The 24,873-nt window shown below is 37.8% G+C and overlaps 1 protein-coding gene across 1 annotated transcript in view; it reads left to right on the top strand.

Annotated features, from left to right (window-relative positions):
* Positions 1-24,873, top strand: part of OTOGL (otogelin like) — a 99,638-nt gene that overhangs the window by 17,097 nt on the left and 57,668 nt on the right. Inside the window, exons 11-25 of the mRNA XM_075429554.1 lie at positions 1,565-1,671; positions 2,361-2,486; positions 3,202-3,310; positions 3,564-3,610; positions 5,010-5,155; positions 6,732-6,855; positions 8,513-8,690; positions 9,628-9,752; positions 11,528-11,737; positions 12,734-12,899; positions 13,996-14,070; positions 15,122-15,174; positions 15,878-16,040; positions 19,297-19,404; positions 20,665-20,803. Coding sequence (XP_075285669.1) covers positions 1,565-1,671; positions 2,361-2,486; positions 3,202-3,310; positions 3,564-3,610; positions 5,010-5,155; positions 6,732-6,855; positions 8,513-8,690; positions 9,628-9,752; positions 11,528-11,737; positions 12,734-12,899; positions 13,996-14,070; positions 15,122-15,174; positions 15,878-16,040; positions 19,297-19,404; positions 20,665-20,803 — 1,876 coding nt within the window. The remainder of the gene's footprint in view (positions 1-1,564; positions 1,672-2,360; positions 2,487-3,201; positions 3,311-3,563; positions 3,611-5,009; positions 5,156-6,731; positions 6,856-8,512; positions 8,691-9,627; positions 9,753-11,527; positions 11,738-12,733; positions 12,900-13,995; positions 14,071-15,121; positions 15,175-15,877; positions 16,041-19,296; positions 19,405-20,664; positions 20,804-24,873) is intronic.

The raw sequence follows: 24,873 nt of genomic DNA, 5'->3' as shown, positions 1-24,873 counted from the left end.
ACCAGATACTATTATCGTCTTCTCAGCGTATCATCAATTTAATCAAACGTATACAGAAAGGATCACAAGGCTAAAAGTAAGAATCACTCAGTATAATCCTTTACAACTTGTTAATTCATTTTTGATGAATTTTTATTTTTCTGTTTTACTGTAAGATCAAGATAGAAGAATTTGTGTTTGCAGGCAAATCTCCAAAGTTTACTTCCTGAAGTTTATCATCTGTACATTGATTTCTTTCAGAGAAGAGCTGAATTGCCTCTGTATGGTCTCTTTGTAATTCAGGAGTTTATTGTGCTTTGTCTTGCCAAAGAAGGATAATGAAAAGCAAATTTTCAAAAGTGATATTGAAGAAGTGTCATGATGTTCAGGCAAATTTGATTTTTGTCAACATGCATACGTGTATTGAAGTGAATTGTGTGAATGTTAAAAACCTTGAAGGAAGTTTCTGTGTCTCAGAACCTCATTAATTTAGGCTTATTTTGTTTATAAAAGAGTTCTCTCTTCTTGTGGCTTAGTGTCAGTTTATGAAGTTTTTTGTAGGGCCATAGTATACGCCAAGTATTCTTTCTATTAAGATCCATTTAATTGGATTAGATAAGGAGAGCTGGAGAGACTCTGATCACTGTAACAGAGAGTATAGTGGTGTCTGATTTGATAACAGATGTGTTGAAAGCCGGATAAAACCACAATATACTATATTCCTAAGACCATCAATTTTGGAAGCACGATCTTATGTGCTGAAAGAAAAACTCAGCTGATCTGTCACAGTGATGCTTATAATAGAAATGTCATGTTGTGACTAGTTCATTTTGGCATCAAGTCCTCCACTGAGTAATGGGAGCTGTTGGACTTTGACAGTAACAAAAAGTTGGTGGCATCTTGCCTTATGTGACTTACATCTGAGTAAAATTTGGGCTTACCTAAACACTGATGAATGTGTCTTTACTTGATCCTTGCAAAAACACACTGTACAGCTTCTTCTGTATAGACTAAGGTGGAGACAATGTCTTTGCCCAATGTTGAGCTGTAAATCCCTGAGCCTGTCTACAGTATTCATTGGATAATTCATCTGGTGCCAAGCACTTCAGCACAAGGTCGGGAGTCCAACAGGGTGGTTCTTGCCTAAGTTCGAGGATTGATAGGCAATAGGAAACTTGAACTTGTTGCTTGGACCAGAATGTCTTTTACCAGCATAGATCAGAGTTTCCACATTATGCAGGAGGCAGAGGGCCTGAGATGTGGATCTTGAGACTGCTGAGTTGTCCATTGTCTTCAAAACAAGGTCACACTTCTCTTTCACCATAAGCAGTATTTATCTTTTTTTTTTTTGTAATAAAGTAGTGGTTTTGTTCATTGTGGTAATATGAAAACAAAATAAATTTTTGTGAGATCAAATGATAAAAACACAATGGTGTATTCAGTATAGCTTGTTCTTTTTCATAGTATTATTTTCACTGTGTGCTGTTATGACTGAGTGTTGTCACCTATGCATGACGTGTCCCGTGGCAGAGATTTGTAGATGGGATTCGAGTTCCTTAATTACTCTCATGTTCTGTCATTTCAGAGTGGATGATGACGAAACATACTGCAGGGCAGTGACAGAGTACGCTAGAGCATGCGCTCATGCTGGGTCCCCAGTGCGGGACTGGAGGGATGACTTTCCTGCCTGTAGTAAGACTCTTTAATAAAGAATACTACGTGACCTTTGAGATCTCCCATATATTCATTTCAAATAATTCCATCTTGACAGCATCTGCCACTATAGGACTCAAACCTGATACTGAAGTAGGTCAGCCAGCTTCACTACTGCTGGCTAACAATGAAGCTAATGACTTAATAGAGGAATATTTTAATTCCATTGTGATCTGATTTAGATCTGTACAAAATTCATGTTTCCTGAGGTTTCTTGAAATATCATGTGTGCTGATCATAGTCTAGGACAAAGAACAAACATCTGTGGAGATCTGATGTTGCCCCTCTTCCCAGATGACCTTTCAGCCTCTACTGGCCCTATAACAGAATTAATGCAATTAATCCAGCTTCTTCTAGTTATCACCACCACCCATCAACTGCAGTTCAGTCTTATGCACAAGACTTTGAACTAGCACATGTTCCCCTGTCGCATAAACTATAACTTCTTTTGGAGGGGTGATGTAAGTATTTGGTAAAGAAAGACTTAAATATTGATGAGAGACTCACCACAGTTCTTCAGTTAAAACCTCTCCAAACAATCCATTGTACCTCATCTGAATAATTACCTATACCAGAAGCACTGCACAACTGTTCATTTGAGAGAGGGGTTCTCCAGTATGGAAAGAGAAATTGCACTGATGTTCAATGTACCATGTATTTTTTTCTAGCTGAGAAGTGCGAAGACAGCTTTGTACACCGTGACTGTATCAGTTGTTGTCCACCAACCTGCACATTTGAAAAAGATTGTCTTGGCAGCAACCTACACTGCTTAGATGGTTGTTATTGTCCAGATGGTAAGTACTGCCAATTTTATGTGAAAAGATATGTGTAAAGCTAATATCCAACATCATATTAAAGTTGTCTAAATAGACTGTACTTAAAATTAAAGCCTGGAAATATGAATATTGCAAATTCTACTCTAGCTGTTGTTCTTCTCACTGTGATTCTTCTTTTTATTGTGTTCTAAACATTTGTTTAGAACACATAGGTGGCTCAGAATGAAACACAGTTAAAATCTGGAGCCGTCACTAATGCTTGCTACAAGAAGATATTGCACATATTTAATCCACTTTATTTGAATTATTCCAAAATCTATTGAGGTTTTGTTTAAACAGAATGTGTCTTATGTTCTGTACAAGGTAACAAACTTCCTGAGACCTGTACTCAATAAAAATCAGGGATTTGACTATGAACAATCCTGTTTTAGAAGGACTAAAGATTCTGTGATCTCAGAATCTTTTTGGTTTTGAGTCTATAGAGTTTTACATGCTTAAAGCAGACATTTTTCATAAAGCAGCTATTCAGAGTGACAACTGCTTTGAGAGACCTTCACTGTTCATCACTCTGAGCTCCCTGCACTTGCAGAGTGACTTTTTGCTGGTCCCTAGTTAAGACTGATGAGATCACCTTCTGGCAGATTCGAGTGTTTGAGTCAGATGGGGGAAGAGCAGTGATCCAGAGTTTGTTAACTTGTTTTTTTATCTCATTTATTAATTTCCCTCCCAATAGGTCTCATTATGGAAAATGGAACTTGTATCTCTGTATCGAATTGTCCTTGTATTTATCATGGAACTGCCTTCCCTGTAGGCTCAAAAATTGAGCAAGAATGTAGCAACTGGTATGTGAAAGTCTCATGTCTGTGTTTCCTCTCTCTGTGACTGCTGTCCATAGTTAGTTTAACATCATAGTCACACTTCAGTTTGAAGAATAGTTATTGTCTTTGTTTTACAGTCTGGGCCCTGTGCATCACTAAAATGTGCAGGTTATTCTATGGAAAGGGTGAATTCCAGACGTATTTATTAGCTCAAAACTACTCTTTTTGCTAAAGATTGAAACACTGAATTTCTGTATTTTGTGATTTTTCTTTTTAGTATTTGTATTGGTGGCATTTGGAACTGCACTGATCATGATTGCCCAGGTATCTGTATTTCATTATTTTTTTCTCTTCTCAGTGAACATAAGGGATAAACTTTTCAGAAGACAACAAAACCAAATAAGATCCAAGGGCTTGGGATGCTAATTTAAGAAGAAAGATTAAGCAGATGGATGTTGAGAATAGCAGTGGGCCAGCTGGGGTGAAGCTGTTAACTGCCTGACCATATTCATCGTACCTTATCCCATCTGCTTTGATAACTCATTGTGTTACATCCAACTTGTCTTCTATCTCCTGTCTACATGCTATGTTCTTTGGGCCAGGTGGCTTATTTCTACTACCTGTGCAGTACCCACGCCAGATACAAGAATCTCATCGCTTCTAGGTGCAATTGTAATGCAAATAAGAAAAACACCATTCTGATGCTCAGTGTGCTGTGTTTTCTCCTTTAGTACAGCAGTTCACGTTTGGATAATGATCCTTATCTTGAAAGATTACATGTGTCTGTAATGAGTTACTCAGAGGAACATGCAGTAGTCGGGTTAGTGAAACTTCCTTGACAGTTCTGTATTTTAGACAAGATTATACCATGAAACTTCTGAAAGATTTTTTTTTCCCCCAAATTAAAGAGCCCCCTCTGAATGAGGTAATAAACAAGGCTTAACAGTTACTAAGGAAGACTTGACAGGGTGGATCTCTAATGTAGAACAGTTGACACTGACAACACTCTATACGTCTTCTGTGCGTTGTGTATGCATGCAGGGGGTTAATTATGACTACCGTTGTCTGGTCCTAGGGACTGAATGCCTGTTAGTAGCAGGAGCAAGACAGATGTACTCCCACAGAGCATCTCCTGCAGTAGTTGCAGGCAAAATTAATCTAGTTCGTGTGCTCTGACACTGCCCCACGGTGTGAATGAAAGTACAGTAAGTGGAGATATGTTGGAGACTTGCTTCAACAGTGCACTCCTGATCTGAACTGAAAAGCAAATACAGATGTGCCCTGAGGACAGACACCTGCAGCCTATTCATACCTGTGGTAACAAGCAGTGCCATAGTACCTAGAAGGAAGGAGAAAGAACCTTGTCCTCTTTCACTCAGTCATGCCAAAAGATGATGAGGAAGAAGATTGTTGGAAATGTCAGAGTTGTAATAAAGAGAAAACTGTCTTGTGTTTTAGAGGACTCAGGACTCAAAGGAGTGTCATCTAGTTAGAACCAAAAGATGCTGCACGTCAGTGTGTGCAATATGAGATGGTATCTGATGGACATAGGTGTGTGTAACATTTTGTTTCCAAATGCCTTAGTAGCTAGCTAGATTCAAGTTAGCCTGGATTATGTGCTTAAAATAATGAGAAAGCTTCTTATCTATCTGTCTTCCATCATTTACAGAATAATGATATATTTTTACACAAGTGAACATTTACTGATTCTTTTTCTCTCAAGCTGAATGCTACATCACAGGTAGCTCTCATTTCACAACATTTGATGGACGTCATTTTACGTTTCTTGGGATTTGCCAGTACATTTTGGTAAAAGGCACTGGGGAAAATAAATTCACAATCACTTTACAGAAAGCACCTTGTGGACAGGTAAGTCACCTTTTTTTGAACACTCACAGCAAAAGTGTCCATCCATATGTCAGGTAATCTTGTATGGATTCCACTGTAAACTATGGGGTTAAGTTTAACAGACAATATAAATTGAAACCATTTTGCAGCTTTTTTGTGAGCGGTTTTATTGCTACATGTTCTGTTGTCCTTTGTAAAATCAATTGCATCTTTAGAGGGATACAGTATAAAGAGTTTTTAATTTATGTACATTAAACAAATGTATACATCTTTGGTTATGGTACAAGCAGATGTCTTAGGCTTTAGAAAAGCTCTTGCTGGAAGCACTGAATAGGTTTAATACACTGCTAGGTAGGCAAGAGATTTTTTTGGGGGGGGGGATAGATGTAGATTTTAATTTGATATGTTATAGCATGTTTAATTTGCTGGAATAATGCTTTTTAGAAAACTATTGAAGAGGCTAGCCACCACACATATTTGAAAGTATTTTGACAGGTATCCAACAACAGGCTTTAGGAATAGAGTTGCTTATAAAAAGTCCTTCTCTGTGAGATTGGATTTAATGATGCTATTAGTCGTCTAGGCTCTCAGGAGGAGGGGCTCATACTGTGACTCACAGCTGCCCATGTGCTGAGCACTGGAATGCCTGAACTCATCAGCAGGGAGTGATGCACTGAAGCTGCTCTGTTATGGTACTGTCTCTCGTGTCCCTTCAAAAGCTAGACTACGAGCTGGTGCCTCTGATCTTTTTGTAAGCACATCCTTCTCCTGCATAGGTGTTGAGACTCCTGTTTCTGCATTTCAGGTGGCCTCAAGCATGAAATGGTTGCTTAGGTAGCCACTGAGAGACAGGGATGCTACTGGAGACCCTTAGCACAAGTCTAGGCACCTTGGAAAGTTTCAGAGTGAAAAACAGGTGCTCCGGGGAGCATAAGATGCTTGGTTTAAGCTATTTATCTGTCACCTTTTGTCCTGTACTTCAGTTCATAAATTTTGCCTGGATAGCATTCTAAAATTATGGGTGTGAGTTAGTTTATAAGCCACCATTTTTTAGTAGTCAGTTATTAATAAAATATTGTAGTATAATTCTGGAGAAATTATATCCTTTTTGTCTGAAATCAGAGGTCATGACTACGTTTCAAGGTGAGAAGCACCTTCATGTGTGCAATAGTTTCTTTCTCCTGCATTACTGCATTTGGGCTCTGGTTGCACCAGCTTGATGTAGCTGGGGCCAGACTCTTGCTCAGACAGTGGTTAACCCAGCAATGAGGAGTACTCAGAGTGGCCATGCAAGTATGGCATTTTGAACTCAGTGTCAGTACTTGCAAACCTCTGTCTGCTGTCTACTAGACTGCCATAATAGCTAAAATGTATTCTCCTTGCTCTTCTATGTATATGCAATGTTTTAGTATGCTCTACACACAATTTTGGGTGCTCTGTTTAATCCTTAGAGTGATAGTTTACAACTGATTTACCTGATGACAGTTCTGGTATTTCCTTTCTCCACAACTGTTTTTTCCCATTTGTTTGGTTTTGCTTCCTATGATAATATTAATGTCTTCACCTGTTTCTGATGGTAAAACTTGTTTCTGCTTAGAACTTTGACCATGCCTGCATTGAGTCTATAACACTAGTTCTTGAAGATGATGTGAGCAAACAAGTAACTCTCACAAGATATGGTCAAGTCCAAGCTGGCCCTAACCAAGTTTTTAACCTTAATGGTAAGAAGTGCATGGAGTAGAAATTTACCAGCAGTCACATTCTTTCTTTTATATGCTCCAAAGCTTTTTAATAATATCTGTCTATGAAAAATGAATTTCTTCAAACATAATTTATTAAATGTACAGTTACTTACTTCTTATACCCTTAGTAATGGTTCTAGAAATGTACTTTTTCAACCTGTGGAATACAGTCCTGCATTATGCCCTTGTTTCCTTACATTTCTTATCTTACAGAATACCTGAAATTCCAGTCATTTTGTTTATGTTTAGGGGGAGGAGGTAAGAAAAAGAAGGGAGTTGAAGAAAGGCTGGGAATCATCTTGATGATGATGTTAGGGTCTAGCTTGATTAAAGCTTTTTGTAATAAATGGCATAGAACAGAATCCATGTGCTCTACAGGATCTATGTTGCTTTCAGTACTGACTTCTGTTGTGATTTCAGGCAGGTTACTTCACCTTTTTTAGAAAGGATGGTAAAATAAATCAGCTTTAAAAGCATGTTATAAAATTAAGTGCTGAAGGTGGAAATAATATTGCTGAATTTTGTATCTTACAGTGATCAGTAGTAAACTCTTACTGGATTTTTAGTCTCTGTCTGAAAGAGTAAAGTGGGAGTTCCCCTTTCCTTTCCCAGCCTCTGGCAAAACAGAGTTTGAGAGTTCTGTGCTGGTGGTTGCAGCTATGTTTTTTCTTCATTTACTTTATCCGGTCGCAGTTCTGCTTTTGGCATTCACAGCTTCCTATGGCAGTGAGTTTCATAGCTCAGTTAAACTTCCAGTTATGTTCTGCTTCATAATTGCATTGACAATTTCATTTTAAGTCTTTTGAATCTGTCCGTATTCACTTTCTTGTCTCTTTCCATAACCTGTGACAAATATAACCTATGACAAATATTGTGGTGTCACGTTCTTGATAATTGGGTATATCTAGTAAGTCTTGCCAGCGAAGAACTGGCTCACATAAGCATTTTATCTGATTCTTTGTTTATGAACTTCAGTGTGTGTGTGTGTGTACACGCGTAGAGGCTGCTGGTGAAGGTAGATCTGCTTTAAGCCTGCAGATGCAAGTAGCCCCACAATCTGTAGCAAATGAATACCGTGACTGTGAAATTCCCATTTCCTCACGTAACGGATTTGGTGGGAAGGAAAGCTGGGAATTTGATAGGGTCTTAGTTCACATACAGCCTAAGGAAGGAGCTATACTGGTGTAATATCAATAGTAGCAAGAGACAACCTTCTACCTAAAGATTGCAATACACTTTACAGACATCTGTTAATTAATCTTATAATGTCCCAGGAGACTAAAAAACAAGTGGTTTCCTGTCTTCTCATTGCCAGAGGCATGCTATTGCATTGCTTTCTTCTAAAAAAGATTGAGATGCGAGAGTGATTTCTGCATAAATCACAGGTACAGACAGGTGAGAGATTTTTTTACTGCCGACAGTAGTTGCAGTTCCTGATTTGTGCTGCTAATGAAAAAGATATGTAGTCTCGTAAGTTCAGATGGAGAACGGGTGAGGCTACTCCAGGTGAGGTTATGCATAGTTTCTCATTCTATTTCTGAGTTTTCAAAACCTATTCTGTTTAAGACGTAAACCAATACAACCTGGAAGTCGTATTTCAGTGACTTTGTTTTTCTTTATCTTTTGCTGTGTGCAGGGGATGTTGGCATTCAGAATATATCTTCTTTATTTGTTCAACTGAAAACTAGTTTTGGTTTGAAGATACTCTTTTCTAAAGATGGAGAGAGGATCTATGTTCAAGTTGATGTTGGCTGGAAGAGAAGAACATTAGGACTATGTGGAACATACAATGGGAATTTAAGAGATGATTTTCTGTAAGTTCCATATTCTACACTTAGATTGTGTTTAATAACAAGTGAAAAGTTTTGTTGAATGTAATAATATGATTATTTAATTTCATTAACATGCTCATACTTTATTAAACAAACCAATATAAAGTCTCTTAATTAACATGTTAGTCACACTTTAAAACATGAAACTCATAAATTTAGCTAAATCATTCTAAGATGTTTAGCTAGAAAACTACCATATTATTTACAGAAGTTATTAGCTGATGATTGCTTGAATGCACTTTTTTTCCTCTCTGCTACTCCCTTATCATCAAACACATGAGCACCGTCAAAAAGAGTGGATGATAATACTAGTATTGTCCTCACCCGATTTACACTTAATACTGCTTGATTTTTTTTTCCCCACATCAAGTTTTAATGGGAAAAAATGTAATTCTGAACCACAGGAACAATTTAGTTAGAAGGGCACACTTTCTTTATTCTTTGCATCCTCTTATTTCCCCCAAAGCTCCTCAAGCTATAATATCACAAAACTTTTCTAGCTATAATAAATGCTTTTGAAATACTTGGTGAAAAACAGCATCAAAATGCAAACAGCCCTGCTCTAGAACACTGAAATTAGCTAACAGGTCAAATTTTTGACATTTCACTGAATGTACGTACTTGGATAAAGGCCAAACTCTCCTCTCATTAATGCCTCCTCCAACTAATTTCAGAGTACTTGACTTAAGCGTAAGTAACGGCAGACTTTGAGTGCAAGAATGTTTTTGCATGAGTAAAAGACTGAGGAAAAAACTTCACATGCCCTCTCTTCTTTCATACCTCACAGATGGAAATTCTTTTGACATGTTGAATGTTCAGTGTGACTCTGCATCTAAGGCTTTTTGATGTACTTGCGTCCTCACCCATGTAGTCCATAAGGTCAGCCAGACGCTTCCAGTGTTGATCTTTTCCTTTTCAGTTCTCCAGCAGGAATGATAGAAGGGACCCCACAACTTCATGCCAATGCATGGAAGGTTTCCTCAGCGTGTTCTGTGCCTATCAATATTCCTGTGGTTGATCCCTGCAACGTTAATCAGCAAAACGGTAGGTTTTCACATGGGAGTCTGGAATTAGCTGTATCTTATTACTAAGGGACTTTTTTTGTTTTCTTTGTGAATGAGTTTCACATACATGTATTTCAACTTCAGTTTTAGATGTGCTTTCTTTCCTTCCTTTGGCAAACACCATTCTTTGCATACATTTAGGGTGGAAAATAAAGTAAGTCCTTCATAAATACAAGCTAGTTGATCATTTAATGCTGGGTGTACTGGCCGTGAGTGCTAGGCAGAAGACCATCTGTAGTCCTGTAAATTATGGCAGTCAAGAAGAATGATGTGATGCACATTTGTGCATTGACAAAGAAAGTACAGGAGATGGTGTCTTGCTGAGACAGTGTTCAGATCAAAAGTCCTCTCTCTGGCTTCTCCATGCTTGTTGCATTAAAAGTTTCCTTATCCTCCATTTATGCTCTCAGACTCAAACTGATGCAAACAATCTGAGATCCATGGATTTGTTAAAATTCCTGAGTAAAGATTTAGTTTTGGCTGGTTGACATGCTTATGTTTCGCATTGAACTTCCACTGTCTCCTCCTTTCCATGTTGCTGTTCTTTCCAGTTAATGAAGACAGTGGGCAGACAGTAGTTGCCAATTCTGAGATAATTTAGTCCAGTGTTTCTAATGTTTCATACCCAAGGCCTCACTAAGGATGTGGGATTTGGTCATATTTAAAGCCTGTGGGAGCAAGCCTAGAATAACCATAAACCTTTAAGAGTCTGGGGAATTTGAAGGCTTTTTATGCCTTCATCATTGACTGTCTTCTAAAACTGCACCTCTCAGCCAAGTTAGCTCCCTCCAAGGTAGTTCATGCCTCACCTTCAGTTTTGTGCTTCCTCAGTAAAGGTGGACTTTGACAGAAATGTAAACTTCTTAGAGCAGGAGGGTGAACTACATGACCTTCTGAGGTCCCTTCCAGCCTGAATTTTCCTGTAGTTCTGTAACCATCACTGGAAAAAGCAGTCCCTTAGTAAGTGGTCCTGCCCCACGTTACCACCTGTGCTGAGCCAGCGCAAACATATTTCCAGGTCTGTAGTGATCTTAGTCTGCTGAAACTAAAAAAGAAATTACTGTTTGTTTACTTATTTTGTCAGTTTACTTTTCAACCAATTCAAGTTCACTCCTTGAAGCTAGTCTACTGAGAAACTCCAGAAATCCTTATATCAGTGTGTGCATGTGGGAATGAACAGGGAGGATGAAGGGTAGGGACACTCTTAGCAGAAAAATTGGCTTAGATATCATCCACACTATTGATGTTCCTGAGATATTGCACCTCTTGTGGTGGTAGTACACTTCAGTGGTAGGAGGAGGGTCTGTTGGTGTAAGAAGGTATATGGCCAGCTTGGGACCTGCATGCCCTCGAGCTCCAGTTTGTAATGCTTCCTGGGTCCCCATGCCAAGGAGTATACGGCCATTTCTGATGTCAAAGCTAAATGAAACATCAAGTAGGAAAAAAACATATACCAAGCTTTGGAGGACTGTTCTAACTCACTCTTTTGAAAGATATTTTTTTGCCATGTAAGTTTCCTACTAGAAGACATAGCTATTTTTATATAGTTAGTTATCTTTGTCTTAAGTGGAGTTTATGGTTGAGGGAGTTGTTTACAAGTCAGTTATAAACTATAGAATTTTGCAGAAAGATGTTGCATACAAGTTTTTGTTGCACAACTGGCTATATTTAGTTGTAATATTCTGTGCTATTCATTTGACTAACTGTTCTATTAAAACGGATCTAAATGGTTTAAACAGTGTCATCTTCTCTTAGCTGGGTATGCATCTCATTGTGATATTATCAATCAAGAAATTTTTGCTCCCTGCCACGCCTACATCAGTCCAGGATTATACTACCAGCTATGCCGCTTCGACGCGTGCAAATGTGGAAGCAGCTGTTTGTGTAATGCTTTGGCACACTATGCTTACGTCTGTGGCAAGCACGGGGTCGTTGTTGACTTCAGATCTCGTATCTCTTACTGTGGTGAGTAACATTTCGAGAATGGAGTATCTTTTAGAAATGCATAAAATTTACAAATATCATTTGCTCCACAAAATACAGGGATTGACCTTTTTTGCTGGAAACCAGAATTGTGCCACGAGCTAATGACATACTTGGGGGAGAACGCTAACAGCCTTTACACTAGGCATCAGAGTTGGGGACCATGTGCTGTCTCAGAAAGGGTGCCTGTTCCTTTCCGTTGGCTACAGAGAGAATTTAAACTTCTGACTTTGAACTCCTAAGTCATATGGAAGCTCCTATTAGGCTAAAGTAGTCACGGAGTGGCAGGAGCAGGGCTGTTTCCACCAGGGAATGAAAACCGGGGTGGTAGGGGCTCCCTGGGGTGGGCAGGGCAGGATGGACATTGATTTGCCAAGTAGGATATAGCAATGATTTAAAACAATGCATTCCTAAATCACAGAGTAATGCCTCAACCTTAACGGGACCATTCTTCCTCTCTTGGAAGCCTGAGTTACTAGATAGACAAACCTACCACACGCATGTGCACACACACACACTTAACATATATAAAGAATAGACACTTACTGTTTACAGATTAGGGGATTCCAGTCAAGGAATTTTCTAACATAAAACCACCTGACCCCAAACATTTCTTTGTTACTTAAGAACAGTAAAATAACTGTTTTTATTATTAAACATTAATTATTTTTATACATAAATATTTATTTTTTATATTTATAGTTTATGTATTTATATATTTATTTTATAACAAATATTTTATTTAAAATTATAATAAAATAATAACTTTAAAAAGTTATTATTTTATTATTAAAGTTAAAATAACTTAAGCAATCAGTAAAATAGCATATTTTTCTCATGCATTTTAACTCACCCCAGTGCAGCAAGAGACCATTTTGCTTTGCTGTTTTGCACTCCCGTGATATACTGCTTTGTTTCCTATTTTCCATATTTTAAGAGTACGTTGTTCTCCCTTCTCTCTCCCTCTCTCTCCTCCAGCGGTGATGTGTCATAGTGGTATGCTTTATCATCAGTGCTCTTCTTTTTGTAAACACTCCTGTGCTTCACTTTCTATGGCAAATATCTGTGCTGACGACTGTGCAGAAGGATGTAATTGTCCTGACGGGAAATACTTTGAAGAGTCAGTCAACTTTTGTGTAACAATGTAAGTCATAAGAAAATAGAATATATGAGTAGGCACATTTTCCTCTTTCTAACAAGATTTAAAGTAGTTAAATTTATAGTATATATATTATAGGATCGCAATATGTATATTACATTATAGTAAGCAATATGTGAAGATTTCATATTCTTTTGTACTAATCAATAGGGTGGCCTCAGCTGCTACTCTGTGTACAGCCATCTACTGCACTTTAGAGAAGGTATGTCACCCTGCTTTAGAGAAGGATGATGAAATTTTTTTGATTCATGTTAAAGCATTTTCATATGAAAGCTTTGTTTTTAACACTTAAGAGAAAATAAGAAGGAATCTGCACAGTAGCAATCCATAAAATCAGGGATAGTATGGAGAGAGTGGCTAGGAGTGTCTTTTTCTGTCTCACAAACCCCTTCAGTTAAAGGGCAGGAACTGGTCAATGAAAGGAAATAATTTTTGTACATTGTGCACCAAAATTTTACTGCTTCACACCACGGGGAGTTACTGAGTTCAAGTACTGAATTTAAAACTGGAATGAGTATTTATATAAATTTCAAGATTATATACATCTATTTTTGTCCATTGAGATGTATTTTGGAAACATCAGTAAAGTTCATACTGTAGGAATAAAGACTGTTTCAAACTGTTAAAGAGTGTGAGGTAACTTGGTATTCCTAGATTTCTTGCATTGTTTCTAGGGAATCCTGTTGCTACTTCTATCCCATCTGGCTCTTATCACAGACAGAGTTAATGCATTGTGCAGTGATAATCCTTCTCTCCCATGATTTTGACAGTACTTTGAATGGGAACTACATGTTGTCATGCTACTCCCATAACTGGAAAGAAAAGCTCCGTTCTGTAAGACTAACACACAGAAACAGCAAATAAATAATACAGAGGTTGAGGAAAATCCTGGCTTTGTTGAACACAGCCTTCAATACAGTCCGAGTGTCACCCTTTAGTTTTTGCCTTTAGAAGTATAAATATAAAGGTTGAGTTGATGAGTTACGAGGCCTGCTTTTGATTATAGTTTGATAAATGAATTGCCCTTAAATCCCATTTTATCTTGCTTGTCTATCTACATGCACAAATATTCTTTTAACAGATCTGCCTGTCATTGTCATTACAAGGGCAAAGCACTCCAGCCTGGAGAAATCCTCCCTACGCCAACAGGCTCCTGGTAGGTTCGAGTGCCAAGAGTTTTACCTTTCTGGTTACACACATAGTAAAAGGGAATGTAATATAAATTGTATTATGTACTCGCTTATTTTAACAACAGGGTACCTGGAAAATTCTGTAAGCCAGGGTCTAAAGAGTATCTCAAAGCACACACATAGTGGTTGCAGTCCTGGTCTTGGACCAGGGGGCATGGTAGCAATATGACGCTGTTTTCTGAAGAATAAACAATGTGATTCTATTTTGGAAAGTCTTTCAAATAAAGGCTTGCAGGGAGCTATATTGGTGTCTTTTTGCATTATTAATTCATGATGGAATTGTGACCTCACTGAAACAAGTGGGGAAACCTCCCAGGCTTCCTGGTCAAATCTGTTAATTTTACAAGAAATGCCCTCAATTTGCTAATTTAAGATCATGTCTGTGATTTGAGTGCCAAGGTTGATTCTTGCTGAGGTCCTACATATAGTTGTTATAACTGAAGCTTGGTAATCATGTAGTTCAAGGGGTGAGAGTAGGGGCTTCATTTTTCTGGCACTGCTATGCTTCTGTAATGCTTTTTTTTTTCCCTTTCTTTTTTTAAGGAAAAGGAAAAAATGAGAAAAAGTTTATTTTTGAATGTGTTTTTCCACAATTTTGTATTTTATCTCAAAAAGAATCAAGCTGTGTATTCTAATGTCTGTGCAACAGGAAATTCGCATGCTGTATCCTTCCATATTCACCAAGGCAGATAAGGTTTCATGTTACACTGCCAGCATCCTGAATCACCTGGCCCTATATTCCCACAGAAGGTGACATACCTAGCTCCTTTTTTATTCCAGTGAAAGCTAGACAATTAAATAGTACATAAATACTTTTGTGAGTTTGGGCCCTCATGACATTTCAGCAGTTAGAAAACATGAAAAAAATGTTGTTCAGAACTCATGCTTTCAGATTTTAATCCTCCTTCTCCTCTGGATTTCTGTTGTTTAAATTGGGTTAAATTGCATTATCTGTTTTAACTTGGTGGATACTAAGTTTTCCCATTGAATAAAGATGGGTTTGCTTTTCTTTTCCAGTCAGTGTTTGAATGGAACAGTCAAATGTACTGAAGCCACTACAGAAAATACAGGTAATTTACAGTCTTGTCTCATATTTTGGTTGCACAGAGAAAGTTTTTGACATTGAATAGTCATTTGGTTTTCTACTCATATGTATTTTCATTATGAAGTACTTAACATCATGACATATTTAAAATAGGAAGTTAGGAGCACAAGTTGTCTTGTTTCTTTCTTTTTTGTTTTTTCTGTAGCAAAAATTGTACTACTAAGTCACTTGGGAAATTAAAAAAATAAATAATTATATATGGAGGTGTAGGTCAATATGTTCTCATGGGAATACTTAAAATTAGGCTCACTAGCCACATTTCGGAAGCCTTAAGATTTTGATTTCTAGAAAGTAAATTTTTAGTGATTTTCTAATGGATTTAGAAGGGATTTCAGTACACTGAAAATTATGCAACATTTAAAGATTCTGTCTACCTAAGGCATAATTGCTCCGTGTTTAAGAATGAGCTGTGCGTCAGATCCAGGGTGCATAGATTCAGTTGCTTAATATTAAGTTTTGGTCTTTTTTTTTACATTAAAATATATATTAATTTTATATGCCTGTAACAAAAATGAAATTATAGACTTTTATTCAGTTTGTATTCTTATGTGTACTGTAATGTAGGCTAACTGTGCATTAAAATAAATAGGTTGTGAACAAAACTACACAGAAAACCTTCAGTGTAAAAGAGCAGTTGATCTCATTTAACCTGCATTTTGCATTTGAAGTTCACATATGCCCTGAAGGAAAAATCTACTATGACTGCAGATCTCCTGTGCCTGGATTACCAGCAGCGGGTGTGAATTGTGGGATCTCTTGTGCGAACCTTGCCATGAACTTCTCCTGTGTCCCCTCACCACCCTGTGGAAGTGGCTGTGTTTGCCCACCTGGGTAAGCTTTGGCAGAACAACCTGGAGCACAAGCCATACGCGTATTTTTCACAGTTTAACTGCATACTTTTTTTCCTTTTATATTCCAGTCGTGTCACACCTCTAATTTTGAAGCTATTACTCTATAAATTTTTGCATGTGTAAAGTCACAGTTAAAAGGCCTACTCTTATCTCTAAGAGCCCTTTTCTCCTTCCTGCTGGTGTTAGGCTCGTGCTATAATGCTTCCTCCGTTGGAGTCCCACAGTTTCTTCATCCTGAGACCATGATTCCACTATCCCATGAGATATCCATTTTACTACCAGTCCAATTGGCTGGTATTTGGGACTCCCTGGACAGAAGATGACTCCCACCACTTGCACAGTATAGTTTCTTTGGGTGTAGAAGCAAACATGACAAAAAATCATAATATAAACCATCTGTGTTCCTCCTTACTGCCCAGGTAATTATCTCACCTAAACTTCGACTCTGGCTTACAGTACTGATGCTCAACCTCAGGCAGGGAGGGACAGGGTGCAGGCTGGATCCTTCTCTCTTCCCCCTTCCCCATCATTCTCTCTGCCCTTCTGAACTCAAAGTTTTTGTTTTCTCAGCTCATGTATTTGGATCTGGTGCCCAGAAACAGTCTGCTGAGCTTTGCAGGGGTCCTATCAAACTAAAAAAACTGAAAGAATTTGTTATTAAGTTTCTGTCAGATCAACACCACTCCCTCCATCTTTTTCTATTCCCTCCCCTGATACCTGCTGTGTGCACTTTCAGATTTGAAGTCAAATATGCTGTGCAAATTGCTGCAATTTGACCTCAGGTGGAGTGTTCCCTTTTTTTTTTTCCTCAACACTTGATTTTGTTTCACTGTATGTATAGCCACTGATCCCCTGACAGTATATCAGTTGTGCACAGAGTGTAGTGAGACTGCCAGAATTCCCCTTCCAGCAACCTGTGATGTAAGTAGATGATTAAGCACTGGTGAAGGACAGATTTCAGGCACAGTTATTTAAGGTTTCACTAGTTGTTCTTGCCTGGTGTTCTGTAGTCCGCTACAACCTCTGCCTCAACTGAGGAGTTAGCTTTCAAGATCATTGAAGTTATAGGACTAAGCAATTATTTTTAACACAAAAATGCATGGATCCGTACAAGGCACCATATAAGAAACAGTAAATTTTTACTGAAAGATCATCATGATATTTGCATGAACTTAAACTAGCAGCATTGTCATGAAAGTTCATTTGAAAAAATTAAAATCTAAGTGAAAAAACAGAGCTAAAGCCCTGATCTCACAGTCAAATTACACCATTTCAAATTGAATATGTTACTTGATCATTTTCTGAATGATAAATTATAAATGGGGTACAGACAAGCCAAATCCCAAGTTTCTGTCAAACAGTGGAGTAAAACACGTGAATTATTTTGTTAAGAAAGAGTATAAATGCTTATTTTGCTATTAGATAGAAAAGTAAATGTGTAACATTTAATGCAGGTAGTACCATCATCAGTGTCAAATTGTGTTTCTGGAGCCACTATGCCTTTCAGGCTCTTGGTTCCGAGAAGTGAGTATGGTTTTTAGCTAGGAAGGGGCCAGCAGGGTTATCTTAAAAATTGAATTCAGAAATTCTCTTTTTCTGTACAAGAAAATGTTAAGCATATACCTCGTGACATTAAACTTGTATGGACGAGTCACGAAAGCCTTGTTATGAGAAGTTTTACTGTTATATAATTCTTTTATTCTCTTAAGACGCTGTTCTATTTAGTTCTCCTTTCCTGCCTCATTTGTACCACTACGCATTTTTTGGCACACTGACCTAACCTATTGGGGTGTAATCCTGAATCCCGGGTATTTCTAGTGCTGTCAAAGTAAAGCAGCTTGTGCGTGGTATTGAAACCCATTCCTTTGTAAACGCACGAGAGGATGGATTCTAGTATTCAAAAAATTGTCCTCTTAAAGTAAAAATGTTTTATGTTTCCTATTGTTAAAATTCTTGCACAACACCTTGTAGTTCTTTTAGTAGTTACAGGGATGACAAAGAATAAAAAACATGGGAAGTCTCTGGTATGCTATAAAAAATCAATAGAATAGCTCAAAATTTCATGAGGAAATGAGGTGAGAATGACAGTAAATTCATCACCCAAAAATATACTGAAAGTCACCCTAACCCGGAGCTGGAGATATAAAAGGATAAGCTGAATTATGGAAGGACAAGAGAGTAGTACGGAAACGGACCTCATGGGGCTAAGCTATTCTCCTGCCCCTAGGTAGCATCAGCAATACCTACGTTATTCTTGGCAGATATTTAACTTCGATTGACAGAGACTCTAAATGACCTTCCCAAGCCGTCCCTTCTAGTGCTTTCCTATCTTTAGTCATTCTGAATACTTGAGTCTTTTACTTCAAGCCAATTAATCTTTAATGAACCAGTAATTATGGGGAGAAGAAAATGCTAATCTGCATATTTCTTTTAAATCGAAGTGAAGCAATCTCAAGAACATACTTTGAAAACACACCTCTCTCTACTCTCAACCGTGCGGTGCAATCACAGCTGCAGGAACTGCTCCCCTAAAGAGCAGCATTGGGATTGTCAGAAACAATTTTTTTTTTTTAAAACTTAATGTTGCTAAGCAGATGGAAATGAGGAGATAGCAAAAAGTGGTTAAACACATCTCTGGATCACTCATTCATGATCTAATTAGATTTGCCACTTTTTGTGCTAAAGGCCGCTGTTTTGTCTTAAACTTACTTCACTGGGGCAGGCAGGTAATCTCCACCACCGCAGTTCACAAACTGTGTTTCTTCTGTCCTGCTGACTCTGCAGCAGCTGCCATAGCCCAGCTCGCTCTCCTGTGCTCAGAACAGGACGGTTGATGCTCTGAGCAGGCACATCAGCCCAGCTGCTTCCCTGGGGCGGAAGGACGAGGGAAAGCAGCCCAGCTGCAGCCTCCCCAGCATGCGTAACACGCAGCCGCTCTGCAGTTTGCAGGGAGGAGTACCTACACGACCTGCACTCTTGCATAGGAGCTGCTGCACCACACTAACATACCCCTTTCGAGGTAGAAAGAGAGCTGCAGCTGTGAGCTTTGCGAGGTCTCCAGTTGTGCACAGTGGAGATCATTCGATTAGGACAACTTTTGCTGGTGAAACAGTTGTCCTTGGCTCAATGGAAGAGAGGTTGCCTTTGGCAGGGTTTAGACAATACACTACACAGTCAGTTATGTTGATCTACTTGTGAATTTACGCTTTCATCTTACTAATTCTTTTATTTTGAAGGATGGCTGAGCACAGAGGGAAATGTTATATTCCTGACAGTTGTCCATGCACCTGGAAAGACAGAGAATTTCTGTCAGGAGAAGTGATAGCTACACCGTGTTACACCTGGTGAGTGACATGCATTTTGCATACTTATAAATCATCTAGGTCTATCCACAAAGTGAAACTGATACAGAAAACGTGTCAAGTACATTGAAAGTCAAAAATGTCTATGCTTGTTTATAGACAGTTACAGGATACATCTTTTATTAGGCTCACTAACAGACTTGAAAGAGTAGGCAGACTTTTGGGTGGGTGCTTCTTCAGGTCTGAAAGGGAAGCAAAAGATATCCAAGTTAAAAAGATGTCAAGAACAAATGCTTGCTTTCACACATATCAGGTAATCTCTGAAAGAAAAGACATTTGGCATTTTGGAGAACAGAATATCATGAAAGACAACCAAGGAGAAAAAAAGAGAAATTAAATGTATAACTGGTAAATAGTTTGCTCCTTTGGGAACTGGACTGTTTGCAGTGTGAGTTACCAGTCAGCATGAGTGAACTGTACAGGAAGAAGATAGGCAATAAAAAAAAATGGAAATAAAAAAGCATTAGAACTGGAAAATGAGCTAGTGTCCAGCATCTTTTTTAAGGAGCCTTACCTGACTCATATTGATGCAAAACAGTTTTTCATCAATTGTAATTTGTAGCCAAAATATCTATCTTCAGTTAAGTATATATTTAACAATTGAAAAAAAAAAGTTTGGCATGGCAGCTTTTAATCAGTTAAAAACTTCACTGGCAAATCAACTGAGCTTATACACTTACACAAGCAAAACTAGAGGCTGTCAGTACCTCCTTCATACAAATTCATGTAAGTCACTGAATGTAACTGACAGGAAAATTAACTCCCCAAAACACCAGCATTTATTTCTTAAAATCCTTCCATACTTGCCTGATACCCTGAAATCTTACAGGTATCAACTGGAGATCATTTGCATTGAAGATGTGCAGATTTTTATAAAAATTTCTTGAGAAAAAATGTAATATTGATATTTAATGAGTGAGCGTGTTATGGCATGGTGTCTTATCTATACTGGAGGCAGTGACGGAAATGTTTGCATAACCTGTAAAAATTCTAAGAGTTTGCACTCATTTCTCATGCATTTTTATTGTACACATGTGCTGATGGCAAAATGCTCAACACTGTTCTGCCTTGGCATGACCAATAACTTGGGAAGCAATCCACAGAATAGCTCTGTGTTTCTGTTCTTCCTTTCGTGAATTTTTTGTATGACTTGAAATAAAGAACCCAGGAAAGCTCTTTCTTGAAAACAAAAAGAAAATGGCCCTGCTATGAGAAGATATTGAATGTTAATTTCCTTTACAGCGTTTGTCGGAGAGGGATATTCAATTGCACTAGTTACCCCTGTCCTGCTGTATGCACTATTTATGGAGATCGACACTATTATACCTTTGATGGATTGGAGTATGATTATGTCAGTGACTGCCAAGCTTACCTGCTAAAGGTAGGAGAATAGTTTATACATTTTCATATGTCCAAGAGAAAGTTTCAATGAGAGGGCAAATATTTTGAACACTGGGAGATGTTCTATAGAAAAAAACATTAAGAAAACAGGTGCAGAACAGATGTGTCTGAAAGGAAGAATCTGTAAATGACACTTCATGCTCAGTCATTTGAAAATGGTACATGGGTGTGTCATTACATCTCTGTGTGGTCTACAGAAAAATAGAAAACAATGTTTTTTATTCTACCATAACCATGCTTTCATGACAATGAGGGAAGAATAATACTGTAGAAGCTGTTCTACACCTGGGTATAATCTTTATACTATTTAGTGGTTATCTATAAACTGCTTGGCAGAGGGTTAATGATGGCCTCTGAGGCTGCTTGGAATCCTTCTTGAATGTGATCTGCATCAGATCTGGAGTGTATGTGTATAATAATATCAAACACAATGATTTCATAATTCAACAATGAAACCTTTCATTGAGATGGTCTGGCAGCTACATGTTTATGTTTCTTATAGCACACATTTACAGTACATTGCTAGCCTTCTTTGTTTTAAAATATCACTACTGACATTTAGAAACATATTCTATTACTAAGAACCCCATTGTTTATTATAATTGTTGCTATTATTTAGGCTAAGAGTCTGTCTTCTGAGTTACAGTAATGTATTTAGAAGAATATTAATTTTCTGTCAACCCTGAATGTCTAACCTAAAGAAAAAGCATGTTTTCTCAACAAGGACTACTGCAAATAGTTTATTTCATGTACACTTTACAGTAGAGTATTCACAGCTGTGAAATAAAATAGATTGGTTGCAGACTTTTTTTCTTTGTTCAAAAAAAAAAAAAAGAGAGAGAGGTTTGGTAAAGATAATAAGAATACCCCATTGAAAACTCCTGGCAGGTATCACATTGTCTCATAAAAGAGCTCTTACTCTTAGAGATATATTAACCTTTGCACAAACCTTCCTCCTTTATGATGCAAAAAATAGGGGTTACTTTACCTGTAAAATCATTTTGCCTGTATGACAAGGTGGAAAGGTGGGTTCTTGTTTCTTAATTCTTATCACTGGAATGTTTTGCTTTTACAATCAAATGTCACCCGCTGCTCTACTGTATATGAAAGTACCTATTCGAAAACCACGGGGGAGCATTTGGAGTCCAGGAATAAAGCTGGCAGCCACATAATTAAGGCATGTGGCACACTGCCAACAGGCCTTTCTTCAGGTGAACATGATGACACAGATGACGAAAATGCTGCCTACATAGATCTGCTTTTCAGACTTTTTCAGCTTTTCAAGCTGCTTTATTCTCCAAACTTAGTTAATGTGAGAAAGTATGGCCCAATTCATTCATAAATTTTCTTTTCTCTTTAGTATATGGAAAACTTTTGTGATCTAGATTGAAGGACAGTTTATTACAAATTAGGCACTGAATAATTATATCTGGAACAGATGATGTACCTGTGGGCTCATTTTTGACTGTGAATTGTTTGGAGAAATTTTAGGGGGGGGGGGGGGGGGGAAGAGTTACAACCCAAGAGTTATGAGGGAACTAAAACACAGAACTGATGAACTATTGTGATGTGCAGTCCTGGAATCAGAGGAATGGAAGATGGCAGTATAACCAAACATTTTAAAAGGACTCCATGGCTGAATTTGGCAGGAACAGACCAATATGTCTGATTCCCATATGAAGGAAACTAATAGAAATTGTAATAAAGAGAAACGACACAATATTGGGGAAGAGTTGAACTTTTTTTTTGTGAAAGAAAGTAATGCATGATGAATCTTCTGAGTTATTCCATGAAGACAATAAACATATGCATGAGGATGATCAGGTCAATATGTGTGTATTTTAGACTTAAAGACCTTTAGGAGACAGATTTCAACAAGTATTTTTTAGAGACTAGTCTTTTGTGGCTTGAGACTGAAGATTCTTTTGAAACAGAAATTTAAAATTAGAAGTTAAAGGACAGGAATAAATGGCCTTTTTTTTAGAATGAAGAGATCCTAGTAACATCCCACAGTGATCCACGCCGAGACCTGTGTTCAGCATCTACAGAAACAATTTTGAAAAGAGGGTGTGAGGATTGAGATGACAGTATGCTGATGGTACAGAATCAGCCTGAACAGCTGAAACAAAGGCGGACCACCAAAAGGTTCAGAAGATCTTATGACAGAAAATACTGCATGATGAAATGGAAGATGAAATTCAACAGTGAAATATGCAAATCAGTGAACAGAAAAAATAACTGTAACTATGCTACCATGAAGATAGGCACTAAATTAGCTACTACTGTGCAGGAATGTTATTTTATATGAGAAAAATATATGAAACAGATGCAATCGGCATCTTCCTCATGGCAGCCTGAGTGATAATCCAAAGTGTCATCCATTCTCCAATTTCACATTTGTTTCTATTTGCGTCTACACAGTTGCACCACAGTTGTATCGTATACTGATGTGGTTAAACTACATCATATGTGCAGACATGATAGCATGATGAGGCTTTTGTTGTTCCTAGAGCAGAGGTTTCCATGGCTGTTTCTCCATAACCATCCTCTCCTACATTGTGGCCATGTGGAGCGACATTTTTTAGTAGCAGTATCAGGGTAATAGAATGAGTCTCTCTTGAGCTACTCTTTGTTCTGAAGGTATGCAAGAGACCCCTGCCTCTTACAGCCTGTTGTCGAAATAAACATGCCAGATGAAAGGTGGCAAACTATGTATAGTTGCAAAAGTTTAAATGCCTTGCCTAACACCTTGACAGGCACAGCTGTCCAGGGCAGTCTTGCCACATAAACCACACCACCTGTTCCACAAACCATCATATGTATTTTTTTTAACTTCGAAGTAAACTGATGTATCATAGAATCATAGAATTGCTTGGGCTGGGAGCGACCTTTACAGATCAACTGGTTCAAGTCCCTCAACGTGTTTCATGTTTCACACCTATAAGGTGTTACAGAACATCATAGATTTGATAGTTGCTAGTACACAATCCATGGACTTGGTAGTTCACAGTGCTGTTATGAGGCTGATTTTTATGGATAATATGTAAAAGGCTCACCAAACACCTGAAAGCGAAACAGCTAAAGTGTATATACAACACTGTAATAACTTTGTCCTTTCCCTTTTACTAATCTTTTTCCCGTGAGAAGTGGTCCACTTTGTGTCTGCTATCTTATAAACTCTGAACAAAGGTGTTGTAGCAGTGCAATAAGGGAAATTATAACTACGATAAATTTGCTGGCATACTAGTTCTTCCCACATGTAGAACTGAGTCCAAGAATTATAATCTGAATCCCATATCCCCAGTGGCATGATAATGTGCTCTTCCCATCTACGTTACCAGTCCTCCCTGTTTGATTTGGCTGTTAAACATGATCTGTTTGAATAGCTCTTTAATTTGTCACTGTTTTGCACTGTACCAAACAAAGAAGTAATGCTTACCTTTTACTATGTTTTTAATAAGGAGCTTTTGTGTTCTTATGGGAGAAAAATCAAGTATCAACTTTCAGCCAATTATGAATCTTCAAACTTTATTTTCAACATTAGGATCATCTGTCAGGACTTTTTGTTTAAGATGACAGTAGGTGTATGAAAAAGCCCTTTGTAACTAGTTCAACAGATATACCCATCAGTCAGAAAATGAGCAAAAAGTTTTAATGCAGCAATTAAGAAAACTAAGGCAGTAATGTCTCATGAAATAACTTCATCTTTTTCAAGGAACTAGCAGTTACATTACACACTGAGAAGTCAAGTCCCTGTATGGATAAATGACATTCACAGAGAAGACATCAATATTTGCTTCTAATATTTTAGAACCTCTATAATTTCAAAGGAAGAGAAGAAAAACCTTGGCAGGCCAACTCATACAAGTTTTATTAGTGTAGATCACATAAACACTTCATTTCAGCTAATCTGAATATTGATGAATTTAAGCCAACCACTTTCTTAATTAAAAGTATTTAAATAGCTTGCTTTTTTTTCCATTTTCTTGCTTATCTTCTGTCTTTGATACGACATTCTTACCCTAAAAAAATGGTGTTTTTTTCTGGCAA

The sequence above is a fragment of the Opisthocomus hoazin genome, chromosome 8, assembly GCF_030867145.1.
Source record: "Opisthocomus hoazin isolate bOpiHoa1 chromosome 8, bOpiHoa1.hap1, whole genome shotgun sequence".
Taxonomy (NCBI): domain Eukaryota; kingdom Metazoa; phylum Chordata; class Aves; order Opisthocomiformes; family Opisthocomidae; genus Opisthocomus; species Opisthocomus hoazin.
Note: the sequence above shows the minus strand (reverse complement) of the source record. Positions and strands in the feature narration are given on the sequence as shown.